This window comes from Colletotrichum truncatum, assembly GCF_014235925.2.
Source record: "Colletotrichum truncatum strain CMES1059 chromosome Unknown Contig_0008, whole genome shotgun sequence".
Taxonomy (NCBI): domain Eukaryota; kingdom Fungi; phylum Ascomycota; class Sordariomycetes; order Glomerellales; family Glomerellaceae; genus Colletotrichum; species Colletotrichum truncatum.
In genome coordinates this window covers 1,321,616-1,343,714 of record NW_027222405.1, presented here as the reverse complement: position 1 = coordinate 1,343,714, position 22,099 = coordinate 1,321,616, and the positions used below count along the sequence as shown (strand labels likewise).

Below are 22,099 nucleotides of genomic sequence, written 5' to 3'. Positions count from 1 at the left end.
TTCGACACATGGCCGTGATCACCTTACTGCGTCTTCCGGGACTAACCAACGACAACATCCCACTGCACTCTAGCTGCAGTGCCCAGAATGGATAGAGCCACCACAAAAAAAACCTGTCCGGCCATCAACTGTCTTGCTCCATCGCTCCAGAACAACGTCACATTGGTAAACACAAATCCGGATGCCATGAGCGTCATCGACCTTGAGCCCTACGAAGGACTGCAGTCTTGAGCCACCTTCACACCCTTTCACTCGGTATGTCGGGCTTGTCTCAAACTCATTGCCTCGGAGAGTCCTACGGCACGCTTCTACAAACCCTTCTCGAGCCCTGTGAAATTGTGTGACGCACATGCACCCATTGAAGCGGTCCATCTGGGCCCCCCATCTCTTGACGGTGGCAGCACGCATTTACCTTACTCGCAAGTCTCCGATGCATTTTCGCCAGGACCCAATAGAGGGCTACCAACTTTTGACACTAACTGTGGAGTCTTGGCTCTCATCGCTGGGTGGCTCGCATGTCTACAAGGGCTCCGAGTTCGCCCTCTGTATCCATTTCTATCATCCAATGTCTAAAAGTCACCGGCAACACAGCGGTGATGGGCAACTTTTCAGGGTCGCAGTCGACGAGTGGCGGCGACGACCGCAAAGTGCGTGCATGACACCACATCCAGAGTCCCCAGCTGGTGTCCTGCATTCCCCATCACACTATATCACAAAACCGTCTGACTTTCAGAACCACTCGACTCTCTGTCTCGGGACATGTGCCTTAGCATCCCACTCACTCCTTCTCGTGATGGGATCGCCGTTACCACAGGAGGTCGCGTGTCAGCGGCCACGATGAAGATCGGAAGCAGGTACGAACTCTCAGCATCACAGCCCCCAAACTTTGAGAGAGAAAGCGCCTACTCTGGAGGATGGGGTGTAGGGCAACGACATGTGCAAAATTCGGCACCCATATCGTCGTCCCCTCCCACGTGAAATATCTCAGGCAATTGTGAAAATGGAGGTTCGCAATGTCTCCTCATTGGACCAGGAGACCCAGTCATTCAGGACAAGAAGACAAGACGGCCTCCCGCGCCAACAAATCAGACGAAACATTGCAGGCCGAGACGACCAGTGAGAGAGGCTCAGCTGCAAGACGTTCCCAGCGAATGGGCGCCAACGCCACCATTGATTTCCGTGAGCGGATTTACCGCATTGAAAGATTGATTGTTCGAATCATGTCGCCCGAGATATCCTGGTTTGAAGCAAGCAAGCTTAACAGATAGCTCTGTCCCTAAAGCTACTTCCAAGGAATATCAGCTCGGGGCTATCAACAGGCACAAGGCCCCCCCCCTAGAAGATCATTCCTACCCCTCAGCAGCATCTACAACTCCCTGTCGGCACTGGATCTGACTGGCGTTTGGCGGCTTCTTGGTGCTAACAGGGTTTCACGTTTTAGCGGTCAGCACCGTCTGAACCAATGGTTTGGGAGGAACCGAATCGTCCCGTTTCGCCTTGTCTCGTGCAACAGGCGGGGGTCAGGTCCGTTTTCTCCACTGCGGATGATCACCTGGCTGGTGCCGCAATTGCGTGGGTTAACAGCTGGTGTTAAGGCCTATAGCCTTGCGAGGGCTCAACATGGCAATCCCGCTTAGCACAGAGGCAACCTGGTCTTAGCATCGACGGTATCTCTCAGCTATCGGTCGATCATGAACATTTCATCCGTTCTTGGTGCAGGCTGCAGCTCGATCGGGCTGGTGCGGGGCAACGATCAACCGCTTTAGATGCAGCAGCCTGTTCACTCTCCACGGCTCAGTCGGTCATCAATATATTCAATATAGGTCAATGTGAAGGAGTAAGACTGTGTCTAAGTTGGGGGAAGTGAGACTGAGAACTGAGCGACCAACAATAGTCTCAGACTATGGCCAGGACATGTCTTTCTGAACCAGAACCTCGAAAGCGGGTACTGTCTCTTCGCAACTGCCGATTCCTATCAGGCATCAGTGGAAACTCCCTTTTACTCCAGTGCGAATCATCAGGAGATTTTGCTTTAGTCGGCAACTTCGGCCAGGTCCTCCCAGCAAAGGCACACGTGCTTCCATGGTAGCGAGCTGTGGCCGATAGCCTATCCACGACTTATCTAAGATTCGACGAGATATGCGGGTCAGTTGGATAAGATTTCTTTTGGCTCTTTATCACACAAAGCGGGGACTCGGCCAACTGCCGTCTCATTTGCTGACAGAAGCCGCCGTTTCCCACAGCAAAGAAGAGACTGATGGCACTGAATGCCATCCCATGTTTGCGCCCGTAACCCAGGAACTTTGTGTAGTTGGCGAGTTACCAGCTACACTGTGGATAAAGCTGGCACAACTCCGAAGTAGTGTCCGAAGCAAAGCAGGCAATCCTCCCAGGAAGGGGCTTCCAGAAAGAGGCATTTTCTCTAGAAATAGTGCGTGCACATGGACGGTTCCATCGCTAGTGCCAGACTTTGTGATGGCTAGGCCAAGCTAAATACTTCTTCAGGCTAGGACATCGCTGTCAACCGTGGCGGTGAACGTTCCTGACAAGCTTGGCCGTACGGCTGCTTCTCAAGCTTCGCTCAAGCTTCCATCCATGCGATGCTGTGCGTTGTCCAATTGAGATTTTTTTTTCCGGATTTTTAATCGCTTCACAGTGGATTTTGCGATGAATCAGAGTTGGAATGATCACAGGCATCAACTACAAGTCTCGATGAGAAGGCTGCCCCATCCTGAGCCATGACCTTGAAGATGGAACAGAAGGGCAGAATTGGTCTCAGGTTGGCATTGAAGAGCCCCCACCAAACACAATTCAACCCCGCGATTTCGATCACATTGCACCCGGACATCATCCCACCGTACACAGCCGCCGCATCTGATTCTGGGCTCACAATCCCCTCTCTGGCATCCTCTCTTACCCCTCCCTCCCCTTCCTTTCCGGGCGTCCCTGTCACTGAGGCGTCTCCACCAATGCGCTCATTGGACATGCCCAAGCGCTCAACTGCACGCCTTTGCAACCCCTCTTGAGTCTTGTCGGCCGCAACTCGAGTGCGCACTTGAGCCAAAGCCTGCGTTTGCCTTTTGTAAAGTTGAGAATGTGCAATTCCTGCCTTATCCAGCCTCAAATGTGCCTCAGAGCCTGCGCCTGTTGAGGTGTGCAAAGGGGGCAGATCCCACCCTACGAGTGTTCTCCTGCATCCCAACAGCAGCCATTGGTGAAATCTTTTAGACGTACTAGGCTCGTTCAAAGTTTTACAGCCAAAGATGTTGGAGAGAAGCCCTCCATTGAAGCATGGTGTGCTTGTATTGCCGACCAACCGGCTTTCCGCCGCAAGCATGTCTGGCTGACAGGTTACATATACTCTGTCAAGAAGGCACATCCGAGTGAAGGTCTCGCGTAGCATCCGTGAAAAGGTCCACGTTCATCATTATCGTTCTCACTTCATGGTACTCTCAACGAGGCGCCAAAGGACTTGCAGACGGCTGAGGCAACCTTGCCTGGGGAATCCGGCAGACATCACTCGCGAAGGTGTGATGCCGACACCACTGTAACTTACAGGCGTAGCTGAAAGCGGGAGGCCCGTATGTATGCGGCCTGTATTAGGCCCGGATGGATGAAGGTGGTGTGCCGGTGGCCAGACGGAGTCGTCAGGTCTCGAGGCGGCCTTGTTCTGTTGTTTTCCCTTTGCGGCCTCGTGTTGGGAGACCATTGGCGTTGTCATGTTGATGTTACTGTGGCCAAGTTGGCCAGTTGGTCGCGTTTAACAGGGCAAGCCAACAAAGAGGAACACCCAAGTCGAGGAAAGATCAAATGCCATTACAGGCCCGAACTTGGGGACCATCAGCTCGGTCCACGAGAGCTGGGGGAGGAGAAAGGGAACACGAGGGACGGAAGAAGGGAGGGTCCCGGCCGCGGAGTACAGGATCGAGATGCGACCCCGCGGCGCAGCGCGTATACCAGGCACCTCCGCGTAGTAGGCGAGTTAGGCATCCAGACCGGCGGCCGTCGTTGGTGATGGGTTTACCTGAATGACACCCTCCCAAGGAAAAGGCGGATGTCTACGGGATTGGTTGGGGTGATGGGAAGAGAAGTTTCTGGACGTTTTGGTTGGTCTGCACAAAGTGAGATCTGACTACTCTCTTTTTTTTTCCACTTCCTTTCTGGGTGGTTTTTTTTTTCCTCGCTGATATTTGGTGTGTCTTGTTTGTTTAAACTGCCATATGCGTTGTCTCGCGAATGCGTGCGACAGGTTTGGAGGGAAAAAGTAATACGGAAAAAAGCGATCATGGGTATTTGGACAGATTACTTGCCGTGATGGCTGGGACCCCGTCTTACATCAGCTGTGGCTCCTGAGATCGTCGGATTAGCCGTGAGGGAGCCGTGGAAGAGACGGGGTAATAGGGGGTACCTTCTTACATCAGCCTGGGAGGGTTACCCGAGACATCGGGGTCAGATTTGGTATCTGTGTTGGGGTATGTTTGATCTTATCTGGGGCGATGTTTCTGCGCGTCTGCGCGAGGCTGAGAGAAATTCATTGCGGGTTTTGTGTGAGGCGTGAGGCTGTGTGGATGCCTTGTATGTTCGGTGTGTTGGGGAATGAAGGGCTGGGGAGTGACTTTTTTTTGCGCGTGAGGCTGGTTTGATGTGAGGCGCTGATGTGTCTGTGTTGTGAATTGTGATGTTATGGTGATGTGTTTGATTACATGTTGATGTATTAAGATTGTTCTCACTTGAATATCTCATTTTATTACGATCTACAGGTTATATGGTGATTTCAGTCTAGCGTTTGAAGTCATTCATGTTCATACCTGTTGTCTGTATGTTGGGCATACTTACCATCTATGCCGCTCATAACTGTCCTTCTCCGTCTCGTTCGACATATCTGAGGAAGTCGGTCTGCCATGTTCTTGTTCTATTGTTTTCCTTGTTGTTTCTGCGCCTATATTGTAATTTGATACTTTTCTCACCTGTGATTGCGTCCCATTGATATTCAAGTGTAACGAATGTGCAATCTTCATGATGAGCTGTAGGCTCTGCTTTCTGCCAGATTAAGTTTCCCTTCGTCAAGCGTATATATCATTGGCAACTACACGTCAACTGTTCACCTGGGTTGATGTTATATGTGTAGTTTGGGAACCTTCGCTATGTCATATCGTTTGTCATCTTCAATTTCTTCTCAACCTGGGCGTCACCGGAAGATTTCCAATAGAAACGCTCGCGGTCAAGAAGTATCATCACTACGGATATCTGATATCATGGTCTAAAGTGGTCAACAACCGCTGTAATCACATCAATCGGCCGGGGTCGTTTATTAGTTTTTCCCCACGGGGAAGTATTAACGTTGCGAAGAGGATTATAAGTGAGAATCTCCAGTCGGCTACCGTGTTCATGAGATGTGGCTTCAAGTTCAGAAACTGTAACGGCAGATCTTGTTGACGTGAGGCTTGGGGGTTGCGAGGTCACGGGCAACTGGCCCCACAACCAAACTATGGGTTAATGGCGATAATGAAGGCTTGATGAGAAATGCATCGCCGGGGTTCAAAGCACCTGCCTGGTTTGTATCCTGTGTAAGTTGTAATTGGCAGTATAGTTGTCACAGCTTAATAAGTTGTCCGGGGACCGTCTACGCTTTTGTTTGGATGGATGGAAATGACTTCTAGATTTCAGATAGAATGCGAGATGTCTATGGCTACTTGGCTATTCTCCCCTCAATACTGCAAACTTTTATCCCATTGTGGCTGTAATAGTACCTTCTGGGGTGCTTGGTCACGTCTTCATTGCTCTAGTCTATAGACGTTGACACGTCGCCTATAAATATACGTCATGAGGATTCACATCGTTGGAAAGTTACTCGCTCTCCACGACGGGCTACTGATCAGCTCCATTTACTGCCCTACAGATGCAATCACCGCCTCTCTGGCCAAGGCTGAATTGTTCGTTTTCTACAGATACAGCCAAGGTGTGTCGGGACATTAGGGAAGAGGGCGAGAAAGGGGTTATAGCAGACTGAAAACAATGGTCGAATAACGAGGCGGAATACTTGAGAGGCATTGAAGAGCGGAGAAACAGAATGCAAGATCGGAGCAATGGGTGCTCTGAGTGTAGCACCCGTTCGAGACACTGGCAATGTGCAAATATAGGCAACAAGGCGACGACCTCCGTGCCTCGAACATGCCGCTGTACCAGCCTTGCTTTCCGCGGTGAAGTAAAGAATGCTGGAATCGGCACGTCCTCGGCGCATATTCATACGTTCAGAACTCCCCCAGATTCGCCTTCTTGGGATGCTGGGTGTTGCAGATTGTGGAAGCCTCACCGAGACGAACAATCTGCGCACAACGGTAGAAGCGCAATCTGCCTAACTAATCGCCTTTACACTATGAGGCTATACAGTTTGCAGTGGCCCGGACACATTTGAATGGACTAACAACCTTCATTCACCTGCATGCGCCGTCTCAGGGGTCTCAGTCCACACAGGCAAATCCAGATCAATCACGATAGGTTTGTTGACCGTCTTCCCACCGACGTGAGGATAACTCTTGGCCATGATGGCGCAGTTCACGACGCACGTTTCCTGCCGCCCCAGGCGTCCCATCAACGCGTCACGGTCTGCCCGGGCAGAGGCAGGGTCGCCGCCGAGACCGCGGGTGCCGACCCCCGGTCCCGTTCCGTCTCCGCCCCCAACAGACGTCACTGTGCCGACGTCGCCGCCGTCATTCAGTAAGGGCTCTCCCCCTTTGCTCGAGAGATTCACCAGGGACTGTTTATTTCCCACGCCCGGATCTTCCCAGGTCTTTACGCCAGCTTCCTTGAACGCCGTGTTGGCGCACCCTAGGTCCCATCTTACGCGCTCCACGCCCCGCGCCTCATGGACGTGGCCGCAGACTGCGAGTCTCGGACGTACCCTCCACAGAGCACGCCGGAGAGCCTCGCAGCCTGCGGCGCGGCGGTGGCGAGACTCGTCGACATGCGTGTGCGGCGGTGTGTGCGTCACCACTACATCTGCGCCCAGCGGGATGTCGTCCCAGAGCCTTGGCAAATCTGCCGTACCTTCCTGCGGTGCGTCGTAGCCGAATGCCCAGAGCCCGTTGCGGGGAGAATACGGCGACCCGAAGACGGTGAAGGAAGTCTGCGGTCCTGATGGCGAGCGGAGGCGGACGGTGGCCGAGGCGTGGTTGAGGTACGTTATGCTTGGTGAGTCCGTGAGCAGAGAGAGGCAGGATTCCGGGGATTGTGGCGCTTGGTTGTGAAAGTGGTTGCCATGTTCGGCGTAGAAGTCTGAGTCGAGGGTCAAGTCATGGTTTCCTAGGGGATGTCAGGCTTTGATGGTAAGAGGCTGGTGCGTTTTGTGAACGGACCCGCGATGACGATTTTGGCTTCAAAGTCTGCTTTCTCGAGCCAGGCTACTGCCCGTGACAGCTGTATGTGATGTCAGCGTTGTCCATTGTCCGTTGTTCGTCTTGACGTGATGTGTCACGATGATGGCGAGGCAACACGTCGTCATACTGTGTTTATTTACGTGCTGCCTACCGCGAGTATCCCTGGTGTAGGACCCGTCTTGGGCTCGCGTCCATCCGAACAGCTGTTCCCAACGTGTCGAGTCGACAGCAGGGAAGGGCCCGTCTGTGATGGCGGAAACATAGTGTCGACGCCCACTTACCTCGGAATAGCTGCCCTGGTTCGTCAGGTCGCCCGCGTGGATCAGCACGTCTCCTTTCGGCAGTTTGACGGTAGTGTTGTGGGTGTCGGACACGCAGACGAACCGGGTCCTCCGCAGGATGGGTTCCTGGGGTGATTGGTGGCGGCATCTTGAGTAGTGTGGTAGTTGTTGTTGCTGCTGGTGCTGTTTGCCGGCGAGGGTGTCCATGATTCCGGCAGGCATGGACCGGGGAGGGACGGAAGCGGGCTGTGGAGGCCGGCAGATGATGGGACCGGTGCGGAGGTTAGGAGGACGGTCCAATGCCGGGAATATTCAATACTCGGAGTGGTGTGGATAACAATCAAGGGAGAGAAAGGTGAAGGCTTGTGGTTATGAATGTTGTGTATATTAGATATGCGAGGAATTGTGCAAATACCGAGGCTCGGCAGATGACGCAAATGCAGGTTTTAGGGGGGGAGACGATTATCCGTCGATAGGAAATGCAAAAATAAAAATAAAAATAAAGCCAAATGAAAGTTGAATGAGAGTGTTTGTGCGCAGTGCTTCACTTGAAACAACACAGACACTGTAATGAATGAAATGCAATTGCAATTCCAGGGCAGAAGGCGCGATTGGGGGGCATCGATTCCACCGTGCGCCTGCCTTCTCCTCTTTCCAAATTCCCCGGGCTCCCCGTCGAAGGCTGCCGGAAATTATAAGGGAAAGGACGATCTGAATTAATCCTCGCTCTTCCCCGCTCTCCCCTGCGAGATGGAGATGAGTTTAGCGCTTCTAGAAGGGGACAAAGAAGGAAGGGGAGAGTCAGTGTTGGAAAGAAGGAGCTGTTCTGTCTGTCCACTGCTTCATGCCTCTCTGGCAGGTAATCACCATGTCATCAAATAAGCCTCGCCTGAGCTTTCCTTGGGAGGCTACGAGATATGGCCTGAGAGGGGAGGAGGAGCTCATTCGGATGTGGGGCCGGAGAAAATGTCTCCGTCAGAAGAGGTGTCGGCGTCCTCTTTCCCTCCCTCTGGATAGTCAGAGAGACAGAGAGCAGGAGCATTCAGTCAACACGAGATTTGGGGGTTGGTGACTTGACGTGTGGTCAGATGCAGAGACAAACGGTCTGCAGGTGAACAGGCGAGGGCACAAAAAGCAACGACGCAAAGACACAAAACACTTATTGGCCAACCATATCAATCGAGTACCGGGCGAACAACCAGCCAAGCTATAGCTATTCATGTTCGTGTTACTTTGCCGTTTACGAAAAGCATTGGTAGACAGGCATGAACCCCCAACTACGTAGGAGCATCCATCTATACAATATTACTCCGTACACGAAGTTCCAAGGCGGCAGGACCACCGATCCATCCCACAAGAAAATGTCCGAATCTGGTCCACAGAGAAGGAGAAGGGGGAAATAAATTAAAAATCAAATAAAAACAAAAGCGGCACAGACCGTTGGAGGCTTTTTTCTCCTCCCCTGGGATTTATTACTGTACAAGGAGGCGCAAATGACGAGTGCCGGGGGAAGTAACAAAAGATACCGGGGCTCAAGAGGCAGACAAGTGGTCGAAAAGGGGTCCAGAAGGCGCCCCCGGGCACAGTGCGATGCACACGATTTCCGTCGTAGGGTACATACTTTGTGCATTTACATTCATTACTCTTTTTGTGCAATGGCTGGGCTCAAACCAAACTGTTGTGTCCCCAAGCCAAGTGTCTCTGATAATCAACTGATGGCATGTCGCGGCGACAGCAAAAGAAATGAATAAATCAAAACCAAGGTCACGGAGCATCTTCCGAGCTCGCAGCACCCACTCCTATTGCACCCGACGTTTTGAACCTTGAGGTCCTGACCGTCGGGCTGGAATGAGATGGACGATCAGCCTATAGTGCGTGCCATCTTGACAGGTGACGACGATGCCCGCCCAGTCTTTCAAATCACCCATCATTTTATGCTAAGCATTTTATTTTATTTTCTTTTTATATTTTTGGTAGCTGGTATCCGTACGTAGTATTGCACCGAGATTCGCTCAACCTCAAAAGAACGCAAAGGGTTCGACCAACCCGACCCATCCTTACACTTCAACGGTCTTTCATCCACTTTCCTCCTCTCCCCCCCACCTCAATTACGAGCAAGATCCCCGAAGCTGATACTGACCGCCGTCTGCATCTTCTCTTTCCGGGTGGTCATATACCTATCCGTGCTGCGTCTGCGGCTCCGTGGTGGAAACTTGCCGTTCGCTTCTTCCGTTCTCCTCCACACCCTCTCCGTTTGGGGGCCATTGGGAATAGCATCAGTGGCCACACCGATGGACTGTTGCCTCCGGGTTAGAGGAGAACCTAGATGGAAAATGGAACCCCGTCCGAGCGTAATTGATGCACTGTCTCGCTTATCCTTCCTTTTGTTATTAGAAGGACCAAAAATCCAAACCAAAAAAAATAGAGGATGGGCTCCCGTGCGTCCCGGTCTGGCCTTTTTTTTTTTTTTTTTTTTTTTTTTCCTTCTCAATCTTCTGGTAGCTAATGCTGCAGAAGGCCATGTCTTTGACCTTCTTGTACCAGTGGCGGCTAGCAAGCCCTCTTGTCTTGCTCTTTCTCCCCTGAATCAGCCGCCATGCTACCGCCGCCGCTGCCGTCTTTAATGGCGTGTTCCCCTTCTTTTACCGTCTTCTTCTTTGTCCAGCCATGAGATAATGCGGCGTCACAGACGAACAAAGGTGGACCGTTGCACGGGTCCGAGAGGCTTTTTACACAGTATTCAGCTAGTGAAGGGCTGTCTGCAACTAAGGTCCCATTTTGCCAAAGGGCCCGTCATTGGCTCCATGGGCTGCAGCTGTCTTGCGTCTTGCAGTTGTTGTCTTGCAGTCGTACATCCTGCGGCTATTGGAGGGGAACCTTATGTCTTTCTCCAATGACATTGAGCCACAGACAGACAGTGCCAAATACCAGTGGCTGGGTCCAAGTCGTAAAGTTCGTTCCATCGTCCGTCTGCCGCCGCTCGTTCCCCCTCCTTTCTCATTCTGTTCCCCTCATTCACCGCCATCGAGATGCCGGCCGAACCAACGTTTCCACCTTTTTTTTTTCTTTTTTTCTGTGCTTGTTTTGGCTAGATGGCCAATGAGGAAGAGGCGAGTACAACTGATAAAGTCAAACCAGATTAGAGGGTAGGGAAAAAATAGAAGCACAAATTGAATTAGTGCGAGGATTAACAGATGTAACTCTCCGACTGACTGGCTTGACTGGCTATGCACCCAGCATACGCAGTCAATTATTTATTTTTTTTTTTTCTTAATTTCATATGCCCTGCCTTGTAGATACTGGCATGTCTCACCAGGTACGTACCCCATAACACCACCCGGTGCTTCTTCTTTCTTATTCGCTGTTTGCTGCCTGCGCCGCATTTTCTTCCTATCAGCGAGCTCGACTTCCCGAAAGAGGGAATCCCACGCCTTGCACATGTGGACCCCCATAGCCCTGAATGGGCCTCAGGGCTTTGACCAACCAGATGCTTGTGTTGGAGCTGCTAATCTAAATGGGGCCAAGTGCCCCCAAAAGATACGTATCGTCTCCAAAACCCACCACTCTCTCTTTCCTTGTCATCCTTCACTTTCGTCCTTTGCCCCCCCTGTCCGCGCACTGTACTAGTGTGCCTGTGCGTTCTCCTCCACTTCCTCTGCCATTCACCCAAGTTCCATGTTGTCTTTGTCCTTGTCTCTCTTCCATCCTGTTGTGTGTTGGCTCTGCTTTCCTTTGCGCTGCGGCAAGACACTGGCACTGTGGGAGCGCTGAGTTGAGAAAGCGGCCATCTTGAAGACAAGACGACCCAGACGCAAAGACGACCCAGCGTCACCACTGCTGCGAATGGCTTCTTGCTGAGCCCTCTCTATTTTCTCCATTTCCGTCCCCTTCTTCGATTCAATCTAAACCCCCTTCTACTACTCTCCCGCCTCTACTACTCTACTACTATCCTCAACTAACTGCGTAACCGACCAACCGCCACATTCATTCGTTGATCTTCTCCGAGTCCCCGGTTCCCTTTCCCGACCGGAATCCCGTCTTGACCGCTGTCAATCTGCCTTTTTCTTTGTTTCGACCTACCGGCCTTCGCCTGACCCTCATTGTTTCGTGTACCTTTTGCACCTGGGTCCTTTCTCCCACCATCGCGCCGCTTTGTGAGCGCCTCCTAATAACCCGCCGTCCCGGTGAGCCACCAACGCAAATCCCACCGTAACGACGCTAGACCACCGGCCGACGACGCAATTTCCAATCTCCCGCCCGCGTCTGTCCAGCGCCCTTTTCGCTTCTTCCACTACCCAAGACCACGCGCACGCCGTCCATTGTACCACCTCCCGGCCACCAACTGAATCTCGAAATCGTCAACACCGCTGCCGACGCCAACGAATTCTACCACGTCCGCATACGACTGTCTGGAGATTGCTGGTCTACCAGCTCTCCAGACGACGCGATGGCTGCCATGTCCGCTGCTGCAGTAGCGACAGCCAACACCATCACGCCGCCCAGTAGCAGCCATGGTACTGGGAACCTAAACTCCTGGGATAACACTGAGGTAGGTTCTTGAAAGAGTGCTTGTGAATTATGCAATTGGACATCCCTGGTTGTATATCGGTTACGATGCAGATGGTTGACGTTGGTTTTGATTGTAGAATTCCCATGATAAGAACTCCGTCGGCAAACCCCTGTCCCAGAATGGTAACTCTGGGAGTCTCTACGAGTATGGCTTCGAGCCCCTGCCGCCCCCGCGGAAGAAGGCTTCGAACGATAACTTGTCCCTCTCCAAAAAGAGGAACCGCCGCGACACCGATACATCGGCGAAGTTGGGACTGAACAACGCTGATGATGTCTTTGGGGGAAAGAATGGAGTCGCCGAGAAACGATCCACAGGTGACCTTCAGAACGGCCTTGTCGAAGACTCTAAATGGATTCACCGTGACAAGCTGGCTCGGATCGAGAGCGAGGAGCTCCAGGCCGCCGGTATCATTTTGCCAAGGCCGCGTGCGAGCAGCAGGCCGCGAAGGGGTCGAAGCGAGGAGAAGCTGAACGGGAGCACCAAGAGGACCACGTCCGCTGCTGCCGATGACGAGATGCCTCGCCCGCGGTCCAGGAAGACCTCGTCCGTTTCCCCCGAGAACAGGACCCCTCTGGAAAAGATGCCAGACCTTGAGGCCTCCGCTTGGGACCTGCGACGGCCCGAGGAGATTGCTACGGAGGGTGACGGAAACTACTGGATGTCCAATGGTGAGAAGAAGGGTGGCTCCAAGATTCCCGTTGCAAAAGCCAGCCCAGCCCCCATTCCCGAGTACTACATTGAGAGAAACGCACCCTCGGCACGTAGGCAGAGTGGCGGCACCAACGAACTTGAGACGATTGCGTATCCCAAACCGCGCCCTAGGAGCGGCAGCGCAAATACTCTTGGTGCCACGCCAAGCTTGCAACCTGCGAAGCGCAGCGTCACCGATACCTCTCCTCGAAAACCTAGCACCACCTCGACCACGGCTACGAGCAGGAAGACTTCGACCCAAGCCAAGCCCACTGGCAAACCAAGAACCAGGGGCGGCAAGGATTCTACGAGCAGCATCACGGCGCGCCCGACAACCAGATCTGGAGACCTATCCCCCGGCAACAAGAAGCCAGAGGGCGACCCGCCATGGATGGTGGGAACGTACAAGCCTGACCCCCGCCTTCCGCCCGAACAGCAACTCCTCCCGACGGTAGCAAGACGACTACAGCAAGAGCAATGGGAACGGGAGGGCAAGTTTGGTAGCATCTACGACAAAGAGTTCCGTCCTCTGACTGCCGAAGGTCTGTTGAAGCCTCCCGAGGCTGGACCAAGCACTGGATCGCCAGAAGAAGAGAAGCAGGAGCACGATGAATGGCCTCTCAAGGGTAACGAGGCCCCCAAGAGCCCCACGTCCCCGAGTATCAAGCAGAACGCATCTTACTCGACCATGCCCAAGCTTTCAGACAAGCCACAGTCCAGTCCACTGCCAAGCCCCCGCAGCCCTCGAAGCCCGATGATGCCTACCCAGCCGCCCGCCCAGGCGCAAACCATCACCCGTGTGCCCGACGAACCCTCGGCGGCCAACATGTCCATGGGCGGCGAGAAGAAGAAGAGCGGAGGCTGCGGCTGCTGCATCGTCATGTAACCAGTCTCTTGTCTCGTTTCCATCTTGTCATATACCCGTACCTACGTTAACCCACTCGACATATCCTCCACCGCCACCACCTCCCGCGAGGCGAGCCTTTAACGACGTTACGACTCTCTTAATTCCATTCACAGCATCGGCCCGAACGTTACATGTATTTATCGACCATATTATCAACCCACACTATTTCCAACTCGTCTACGAAGACGACGACACCACTAGAGAAGCACCACGGTTCAAGCTTTTTCCTTTTGTACCCTTGCCCACCCAATCGACGAGCTCTCCGCAGTAGCTTCTGGGTCAGCGTATAGATTCCCATTCCGGTCGCGTGCCACTTTCATTCTAGGAGGTGATGGTTGTGGCGACGGCGGCCGAGGGTGTATGGGATATTTCCAGTGCGCTGAACTACGGAAGAAAGAGAGAAAGAGAGCAGAAGAGCGGATTATTTGAATATTACCCAGTGGGCGCCGGCAGAGCCGTGACTACACTCCACCACTAGGCAGATGATATTTGTCGATCCGATTATAAAAATGTATAATCGTAGCGTCTTGATTCGAGAAGATTGCATCATTTTTGAACAACCTCGCGAAACCACAACCACCCACAATCACATACCTGTGTCCCTTTTTCTTATTATCATTGTTTTTTTTTTCCGTCACTGAGCTGTTGAAGAAGGAGGGAGTTATTCCTGGGTTATCATCCATGCCTGGCGTCTGCGCGCTTTTTTTATTCTTTTCTTTTTTAACCATCTCGCCCCAGTCTCCTTAGTTCTGAGCTGCTCTTCCTACAAAAAGGGGGGCGTTGAAGTTTCAAGTTCTTTTTCCGAGTTGCTTTCTTATGCCGAGATACTCTGTTGATGCCGTTCTTGCTAAGGGAATTGAGAGAGAGAGAGAGAAGGAGAAGCGCTGAGAAGTGAGAGGAGAGAATGGAGAGGAGAAAGGTGCATAGGAAAGGAAAAGGGCTAGGCCTCTTGAGATTTTTATATAATTGATACCCATGCCATTCCGCTTACCCTCGTGATTTACCTGTGATGGACTTTGTCTCACATCAACGAACGTCTCATGGACTTGAAGGAGGACGGTGTTTGATGGTGGAACAAGGAGTGAGTTGGAGTGGGGATGGGTATCTTGCTCCCCTCCCCGGACCCACAAACATCCACACACACACAAACACCCACACCCACGCACGCACTTGCAAAGCCAAGATATTCCTTCCACAACCGATTCGAAGTCATCTACAGTTCCCACTTTGATATCAGCGCCGATGGTTTAGTGGTAAAATTCTCCGTTGCCATCAAGCAGCGTCGGGGAGCCGGGGGTTCGATTCCCCCTCGGCGCATTCCTTTTGCCTTTGCTGGATATGTGATGTATCTTTTTTGTGTTATATGAGATTTGGTGGTTATATGGAGGGGTTTCTATTTTCTTTTGAGCTTGGTGAAGGGTTTTTATTGTTTGATGCGTGTTCGCTCTTTCTGCGCGATTAATGTTCTTGGAAGAGTAAGAGGTTACTTGCTTGTGGACGTATTTGCCCTCAACAAGTCTGCTTCTTCCCTTTTTTGTTGATTAAGAGCTGGCAGGGTGCTTTAGGACCAGTTCACGTGGTATTTCTAACTCAACTTACTTCTTCGATACAACTTCCACTCCCTCAGGCACTTACTCACTTCTACAACTTACACTTCTTCGACTTCTGGTCTCACACTTCAAATCAGCATCACTTCCCTTTACATCTTCCTTGACTCTTTGATGACGCGCGTCCAAGCCTGTCATCTCCGACTTCACACTCGCACTTCCATTCTTCACTTCTTTCCCCACAGAATTATCGATTACACGTCAGGTGTTGCTCCTTCCTGAAAGTACGCCTGAAATTTCGGATCTCGTTAGACTCCTTACGCCTTCCCGAGAGATTAACTCATACTTGCCTTCAATTGGATCGGTTTTCTTGCTTATTCTTCATCTTCAACTTTTCACTCTTGGGACCATCACTTCCGCCTTCAACTTCTTTCCTCCTTGACTTCATCTTTTACTACTTCCACTTCAGCATCTCCAACACAGAACATAAGGTATCTCGCTTCTTCCTCCTTCACACCAACTATTCACCGAGTATTTCACAGTGACACTCCGGCTTCTTTCCACATTCACACAACTGTATACAGTCGTACCTACAGCTGCCCACTCACATCCTCTTACTCCAAAAACTGCAAAAATGGCGCCGTCAGATGTGGCAATGATCCAGTTATCCACCGTCGCAGGAGGAAATGAGCAGTGTCTGAACGACATTGGCGAACGCGTTCAAGAAAAAGAAAAAGCCCGAGGCATTGGCTTGGAGAGTCTGAGAAGGATCCAAGAAATTCTTCAAAAAGACCTCGTCATGAAGTCCCATGTAGACGTAAACGACTGGAATGACAACTTAGGTAAGAGCCATCATGTCTGCCTGCTGCCAGCGCACAAAGCTCATACTCTACAGGTTTTCTTCAAGAAGCGCAAAAGTCTCGAGAGATTCTCGTCGGTGTTACCGGAGAGACTGGACTGGGGAAAAGCAGCCTGATCAATGCACTATTGGGATACAATATTGTACCTACCAGCCAATCCGAGGCATGCACTGCTGCAGTCTGTATTTTTGGCTGGAACGACGAAAGAAAGAAGTTTAAGGCATCCATCACTTTCAAAAGTCGGGAGACCGTTGAGACGGAGCTTGACGCGCTCAAAGAAGAAATGGCGGACCTGGCAGAATCTAAAAAAGCACGAGGAGATGAACGTGACCCAGACTTTGACCTTCGGTGGGCCCAAGTCAAGCAGCATATTTCAAACATCGAAAACTGGTCGGGCCTCTCTCAAGAGCAAATCAGAAATTACTCACCAGCGAGAATTATCAAGGAATCCAAGGGAGCATATGAAGAAGTTTATAGAAGCGGGAAAGGCAACAAGAGCCAAAAAACTTGGAAAAATGTGACTGCTATGAGTCAAGACGAATTTCTTGCAATGCTGAGACCTTACGTCGACAGCACGAAAGTCAAGGGTCACAGCACTCAGGCCGACAAAAAGAAATACTGGCCTTTGGTTGAACAGGTCGAGATCTTCCTGAAGTCCGAGGTCCTTCGTAACGGAGTCAAGATAGTCGACCTTCCAGGTGTGATGGATGCTCTCGAGTCTCGCGCACAGGTGGCCCGCAACTACTACTACCGACTTGATAAAAGAATCATTGTGACACCGGCGACAAGAGCGGCTGATAACAAAGCAGCCGCAGACTTGATTCTATCGGATCATGATATTAATGATCTAGACATGGATGATATGCTGAAACGTGACGCGCTTTGTATTGCGGTCACAAAAATTGACGACATCGATATCACATCAGCTGCTACTGAGTTTCCCACAGAGGAGATTTTAGACATCGTCAGTAATCTTCAACGGCTGGAAGGCAACGAAGAACAGTTAACAGATGACGAAGATGATGATTACGATCAACATGCTAGTCAGAACTGGTCCTACAGACAGGTCACTTCTGAGAATGGCAATACAAAGCGACAGAAGATAGATGGACCTGCCGGCCACAGCCATACCGCTACAGATCTCAGGTTTCGTCTGAGGGAACTTTGCATTCAGCAGCGCAACTTTGAACTAAAGAAAGACATCGAGGAAAAACTTTTCGAGACTTTCAAAAGAAACAAGGCAGCCAAAGAGACTGCAGAGTCTTTGCCAGCAGTATTTCCGGTGAGCAGCAAAGCTTACCAAGATCTCAGAAAGCACACAACGTCAGAAAACTCGATGGGCTTCAGAGATCGACAGTCAACTGGAATCCCAGACTTGAAAAAATGGCTAAACTATGTCTCTCTTCCTCAAAGGGAGGAATGGGTAGACAGTGATATCCATCATATTCAAGTTCTGCTTGATGCAGCTGACGGATGGATCCAGAATGATGCTCAAAGTCTTCCGAAATTAACAGGCGCCGAAAGCTCCATAGTGAATAAGACCATACTTTCTTCAACCAAGCAAGTGGGAACAGTAAGTTCATAATTCCACGTATATTGAAAGTATGCTGACTGTCTCAATAGAGCGTCAATACAAAAGTTCGTACTAGGCTCCAAAGCAACCTGAAAAGCCTAAAGCCTTTGCGTGACTACACTTTGGTCAAGGCAAAGCTCAGCAAGAATTCCAAGAATGGTCACGAGATCCAAAAGTCCTTTACTAACCTTCTTCGCGAAGTTTCCGGCTGGAAATCAAAGAACCCCCAAGGCAGTACTTTCAATGAGGAGAAACATAGTCCAACTCATTGGGCTACCTACAGGGCCTGCATCAGAAGAAATGGAGGCATCTTCCAACGGCCGGCGAGAAACGGAAGGTCTAAGTCCCAAATCCATTGGATGGAGGGCATGTAAGTTTCTCACATCAGCACTGCGGTTCTAAAGCTAACTATGACCCAGACAAAATGCCTTCTGGAGAGGACATGGCAGTAGATGGAGAGATCAATTCACGCGGAGAGTTCCCGAATTCAGATCAAGAATTCAAGCTGCAGGGCTCAATGCCTTCAGAAACTGGATCACCCAGATATGCGAGGATCAAACGCTTCCCGAGCCCTTCCTAGAACTACTGAAAAGCAATGCATACAAGCTCGATCATCTATTCGGAAAGTACATTTCCGAAGTTCGTGGTCGCATCGCCGCATTCCAGATCGCCTCGAGACTTAAGAAAGAGATACTTTATCAACTCTTTACCAATGAAATGAAGCCGGGCTTCCGGGCTGCGTTGAACCACAAGGGTAAGTCACTGCGGAATTGAGCAGGATCATGCTTACATTGTCATAGGCAGCGGTTCCATGAAAAAGCAAATAAGCGAAGTCAACAAATTCACAGACGAGATCGGCTTGGATATGTTAGAGAAAGGTCGCAACGAGTTGGAGGGTGTTCTCGTTGAAGAAATCCGTCGACTATCAAAGGATGTAGGGAGCCTCTGGTCTCATCCAAAGACAGGTTGTGGGGCTCTGATTCGAGACGAGATGTTACGAGTGGCCGGTCGTCTTAGCAAAAAGGAGGCCAAGCACACTGCGTTGCAGACTATGAGCGATGAAACCAGGTCCCAGATCGGAAATGTCATCACTGACTGGAGACGTCAATGGCAGTCCGTTTACGTACGCCTTCCTCATATTGAGTTAGAGGACTGTGAGGATGAAGAGGACAACGAAGACGACATCATCAAAGCAGAGGATGAAGATGACGATGAAGAAAACGGACATGGATTTGATGACAAGCTTCAAGCAATCAAGGTCGAACCGGCTGACGATAGAGTCACTGGAAGCTTGGTGAAGGGGTTCGAGATCTGATTTGCTTTCGAGGGGTTGAGTTTGATTTCGACGGCGTTATGGTTGATTGTTTTGAGACGAATTGCGAGTTAGGATGAGTGCCAGTTGCTGGATCTCGAGAAAGATGCACTCAGCCCGTGAGTAGCCGTGGTTGATGATTCTCGACTTTGGTTTTTCTGCGTATCAATACGCAATAATTCAGCCAGCTGAGTTGAATGGCCGACTAACTTAGACAGAGAGATCTCTACTCAACAGAAAACAGACTATGCAAAACCCTAGAATCCCCCATGATTAGTGTAATGTTAAATGTGGTGAAGGGTCAATGAGCTGAGAGTTAAAGATGAGCGGCGATGACAGACTGAACTGGCTGCACGGAAGTGGTACTTCGTCAAGTATTTCACGCCAGGCGACTGTGGTTCTTCATCTAGATATTTCAATGAATCCCGTCAGGTAGCAAACCGCCCAGTCGAACAAAGGAGAATCACTCGGTCTTGAGCCCGCCGTACTTTAACGGGAGGTATCCTACCTACAAAACACACTCACATTTATGATATTACGTCTGGTAGAAACTTATGCTGCCGAAGCTTTGAGGCAGCTGCTGAAGTGATGTTTCACCGACAGGGCCAGCAGCATGTTTTAATCTCTATGGGGTCTCCCGGTGCTCTTACGCATTGGGACTACAATTATGTCAAATATGACTCTGAGGTTATCGAAGACGTACCAGATGCAGTTTCCGTTTGGCTACCAGTTCTCAGGAAGGCTATTACAGTATGACAGTGTCATGGGCTTCTCGTTTACTCACTGCTGAAAGCTACTGGTTTACGAGAAAAGAAACTGCCAAATCGAAGGACGGCTTGTTGAAAAATGCCGAGTATCCTCTGACAAGAGTCCATAGTTTGTTACCTCGGCATTTTTGAGAGTTGGGCGCCTATCTCCCACCAGAGTATGGGTTCGGCGTTAGCCCCTTCGGTCTGAATTTTGGCGACATATCATATGCCTTCGCTGGCTTGGAATTTCCGATGACTGTTCGGCCGTGATGGTCAAGATATGTTCCTAGCAGTCCAGCTTTAGCCGACGGTGCAATAAAAGGCGAGCTGTGGGAGAGCGATCCGAAGCAGCGGGAAATCAGATGATTTGGGGAATACAGACCTCCAGCATGCTGTTATTGGAATGCAACTCGCAAGAGACATCTCAAGCTCGCCAACCTTCGAAACACTGACTAGCCCTTCATTAATTGAATGCCGTGTCCTTGCAAAACGTCCTTGTATTAATTCCCCGGGCGAAATCCCACGTGGCTTAAACTGCACTACAACACTTGGCTTTCTCATGTTTGCGGAGGAAATCGCCCTAGAACAGGGCTGATCAATTCCCCTAGAGTTGATGAGGTCATCTTGCACCTGCCAGGGGTAAAGTGACATATGCCAACGGGGCCATATAAGGCTGACAGGGTAGATTTCATGCGCCAAGGGTCGAATTCAGTTACGATAGAAACAAAAGAGGAATACACCAAAACTCTTGGTCAGTTCTAGTCCTTGTTCAATAGTCTTATCTAGGTTGTGTAAGAACTGGTCTCGGCATTGAAGTTTAGTCTTGGAACAGCTGCTCCGTGTCGGGCATAGGTCCCTCTGCATGACTGCATTGGAAATTCAAGCCTTGGCTCAACGTCATTTGTTCCGCAACGCATTTTGAGAATCATGACCTTGTCAGCAGGACTCTTGGGCTAGAGACTATAAATGGTTGATCGGAGGGATGCATTTCCAACATCTTGATCATCGCCATGGTAGAAGCACAGTCTCTTCTTGAAACTAATTATTTTGCACAGTCGATTTGGTAATCTTGGATTGAGAGGCTGCTATGTTTTTAGCATGCATCCTCCCAGAAGATTGATTGTGTTCTTTCTCGCTTTGTGCTTTAACCGACACGCCTACTCCCAGGACACTTATCCCAATGGAGAGAGAAGCGACAAAGAGCTTGCGGAGTGGGAGAAGAGACCAAATGCCACGGGAAGCTGGCCATTCTATGGCGTTGACGTTTCGGTGCCAATGCTGAACCCCCCAGACCCGAATGTGTACGGTGAAGGCAACGGATGGAGCTTCGACATTGTTAGTGGGTTTAATGTGAGCGGTCTTACAGCTGGAAACAACAATCCGACCAAAATCAGAGTGACGGGTCCAGAGAACGCTTTCGAAGTGAAGAATTCAACAAATGCCAGCGCAGACTATAATGTTTGTATGCACATCTTTCGAAGGCCTGCTTGGAGTGTGGACCAGGCGAAAAAGCTCCTCGAAGATAAGGAGGGGTCCTGTAACGGAGTAGTATCAGACCAATGCCTGAGAGAGTTGAAACAAAGAGCAGAGAGCTCAGGATGCCGAACTGGCGCTTTTGATATGGACGAACCTGAAAGCTGCAGAGGCGTAACGGACGGTTTGGGGGACAGGTCGTGGAGTAAGTGATTTTACTGGGAACTGGATCATTTCCTCTCAGTCACGAGGCTAACGATCTACATTAGCGGATTTGACACCAGCATTGGCGAAGTCGGTCAACGGGACGAAACCGTCGATTCCGGTATATATATCGTATACCATTCCTCTCCACGAATCGACAAACTCAAGGTTCGCACATACTTACGACGAGGCAATGAACCAGGTTTTCATGATGCTGCTCGCCTACAAGTATGATGACGGAAGAAATCGCTCAGACTACAGCGCGTTTCGGTGTATCCACGCCAATAACATTGCGGAGGGCAGCCGTGAGCCAGGTATACCAGCTGAAAGCTGGTCCAACAGGCTTCTTTGGTCATTCCCATCTATTGCTGCCGGCATGGCGCTTACCTTGGTTATTTCTCTGTGGACTTGAGACTAGGTAGACAAAGGAAATGGAAAATCGAACATGTTCGTACTTGGTATCCTCTTCATGCTTTTGTGATGAGTCAAGGTCTAGATCAAAGTTTGATATAGAGTGTAGAACTTGTGCTGCAAATATTGTTATTAAACTGAATGGG

The 22,099-nt window shown here is 50.7% G+C and overlaps 5 protein-coding genes across 5 annotated transcripts; 3 read left to right on the top strand and 2 right to left on the bottom strand.

Moving 5' to 3' along the window:
• Positions 1–6,430: 6,430 nt before the first annotated feature.
• CTRU02_211865 (calcineurin-like phosphoesterase) lies at positions 6,431–7,879 on the bottom strand (the record flags this gene model as incomplete). The annotated part of the gene is made up of 3 exons (XM_036725516.1): positions 6,431–7,302; positions 7,356–7,416; positions 7,658–7,879. The coding sequence occupies 3 exons, from the start codon at positions 7,877–7,879 to the stop codon at positions 6,431–6,433; spliced, it is 1,155 nt and encodes a 384-aa protein (XP_036582721.1).
• Positions 7,880–12,104: 4,225 nt separating this feature from the next.
• On the top strand, positions 12,105–13,803 carry CTRU02_211864 (uncharacterized protein; the record flags this gene model as incomplete). Its single annotated transcript, XM_036725515.1, has 2 exons — positions 12,105–12,206; positions 12,304–13,803. The coding sequence occupies 2 exons, from the start codon at positions 12,105–12,107 to the stop codon at positions 13,801–13,803; spliced, it is 1,602 nt and encodes a 533-aa protein (XP_036582720.1).
• Positions 13,804–15,037: 1,234 nt separating this feature from the next.
• Positions 15,038–15,142, bottom strand: CTRU02_211863 (uncharacterized protein; the record flags this gene model as incomplete). The annotated part of the gene is made up of 1 exon (XM_070205731.1): positions 15,038–15,142. One exon carries the CDS (start codon positions 15,140–15,142, stop codon positions 15,038–15,040), a length of 105 nt encoding a protein of 34 aa, XP_070060544.1.
• Positions 15,143–16,005: 863 nt separating this feature from the next.
• On the top strand, positions 16,006–19,119 carry CTRU02_211862 (tat pathway signal sequence; the record flags this gene model as incomplete). Its single annotated transcript, XM_036725514.1, has 5 exons — positions 16,006–16,213; positions 16,267–17,804; positions 17,855–18,174; positions 18,224–18,558; positions 18,605–19,119. The coding sequence occupies 5 exons, from the start codon at positions 16,006–16,008 to the stop codon at positions 19,117–19,119; spliced, it is 2,916 nt and encodes a 971-aa protein (XP_036582719.1).
• Positions 19,120–20,963: 1,844 nt separating this feature from the next.
• On the top strand, positions 20,964–21,954 carry CTRU02_211861 (uncharacterized protein; the record flags this gene model as incomplete). The annotated part of the gene is made up of 2 exons (XM_036725513.1): positions 20,964–21,543; positions 21,608–21,954. 2 exons carry the CDS (start codon positions 20,964–20,966, stop codon positions 21,952–21,954), a joined length of 927 nt encoding a protein of 308 aa, XP_036582718.1.
• Between the last annotated feature and the right edge of the window lie 145 nt (positions 21,955–22,099).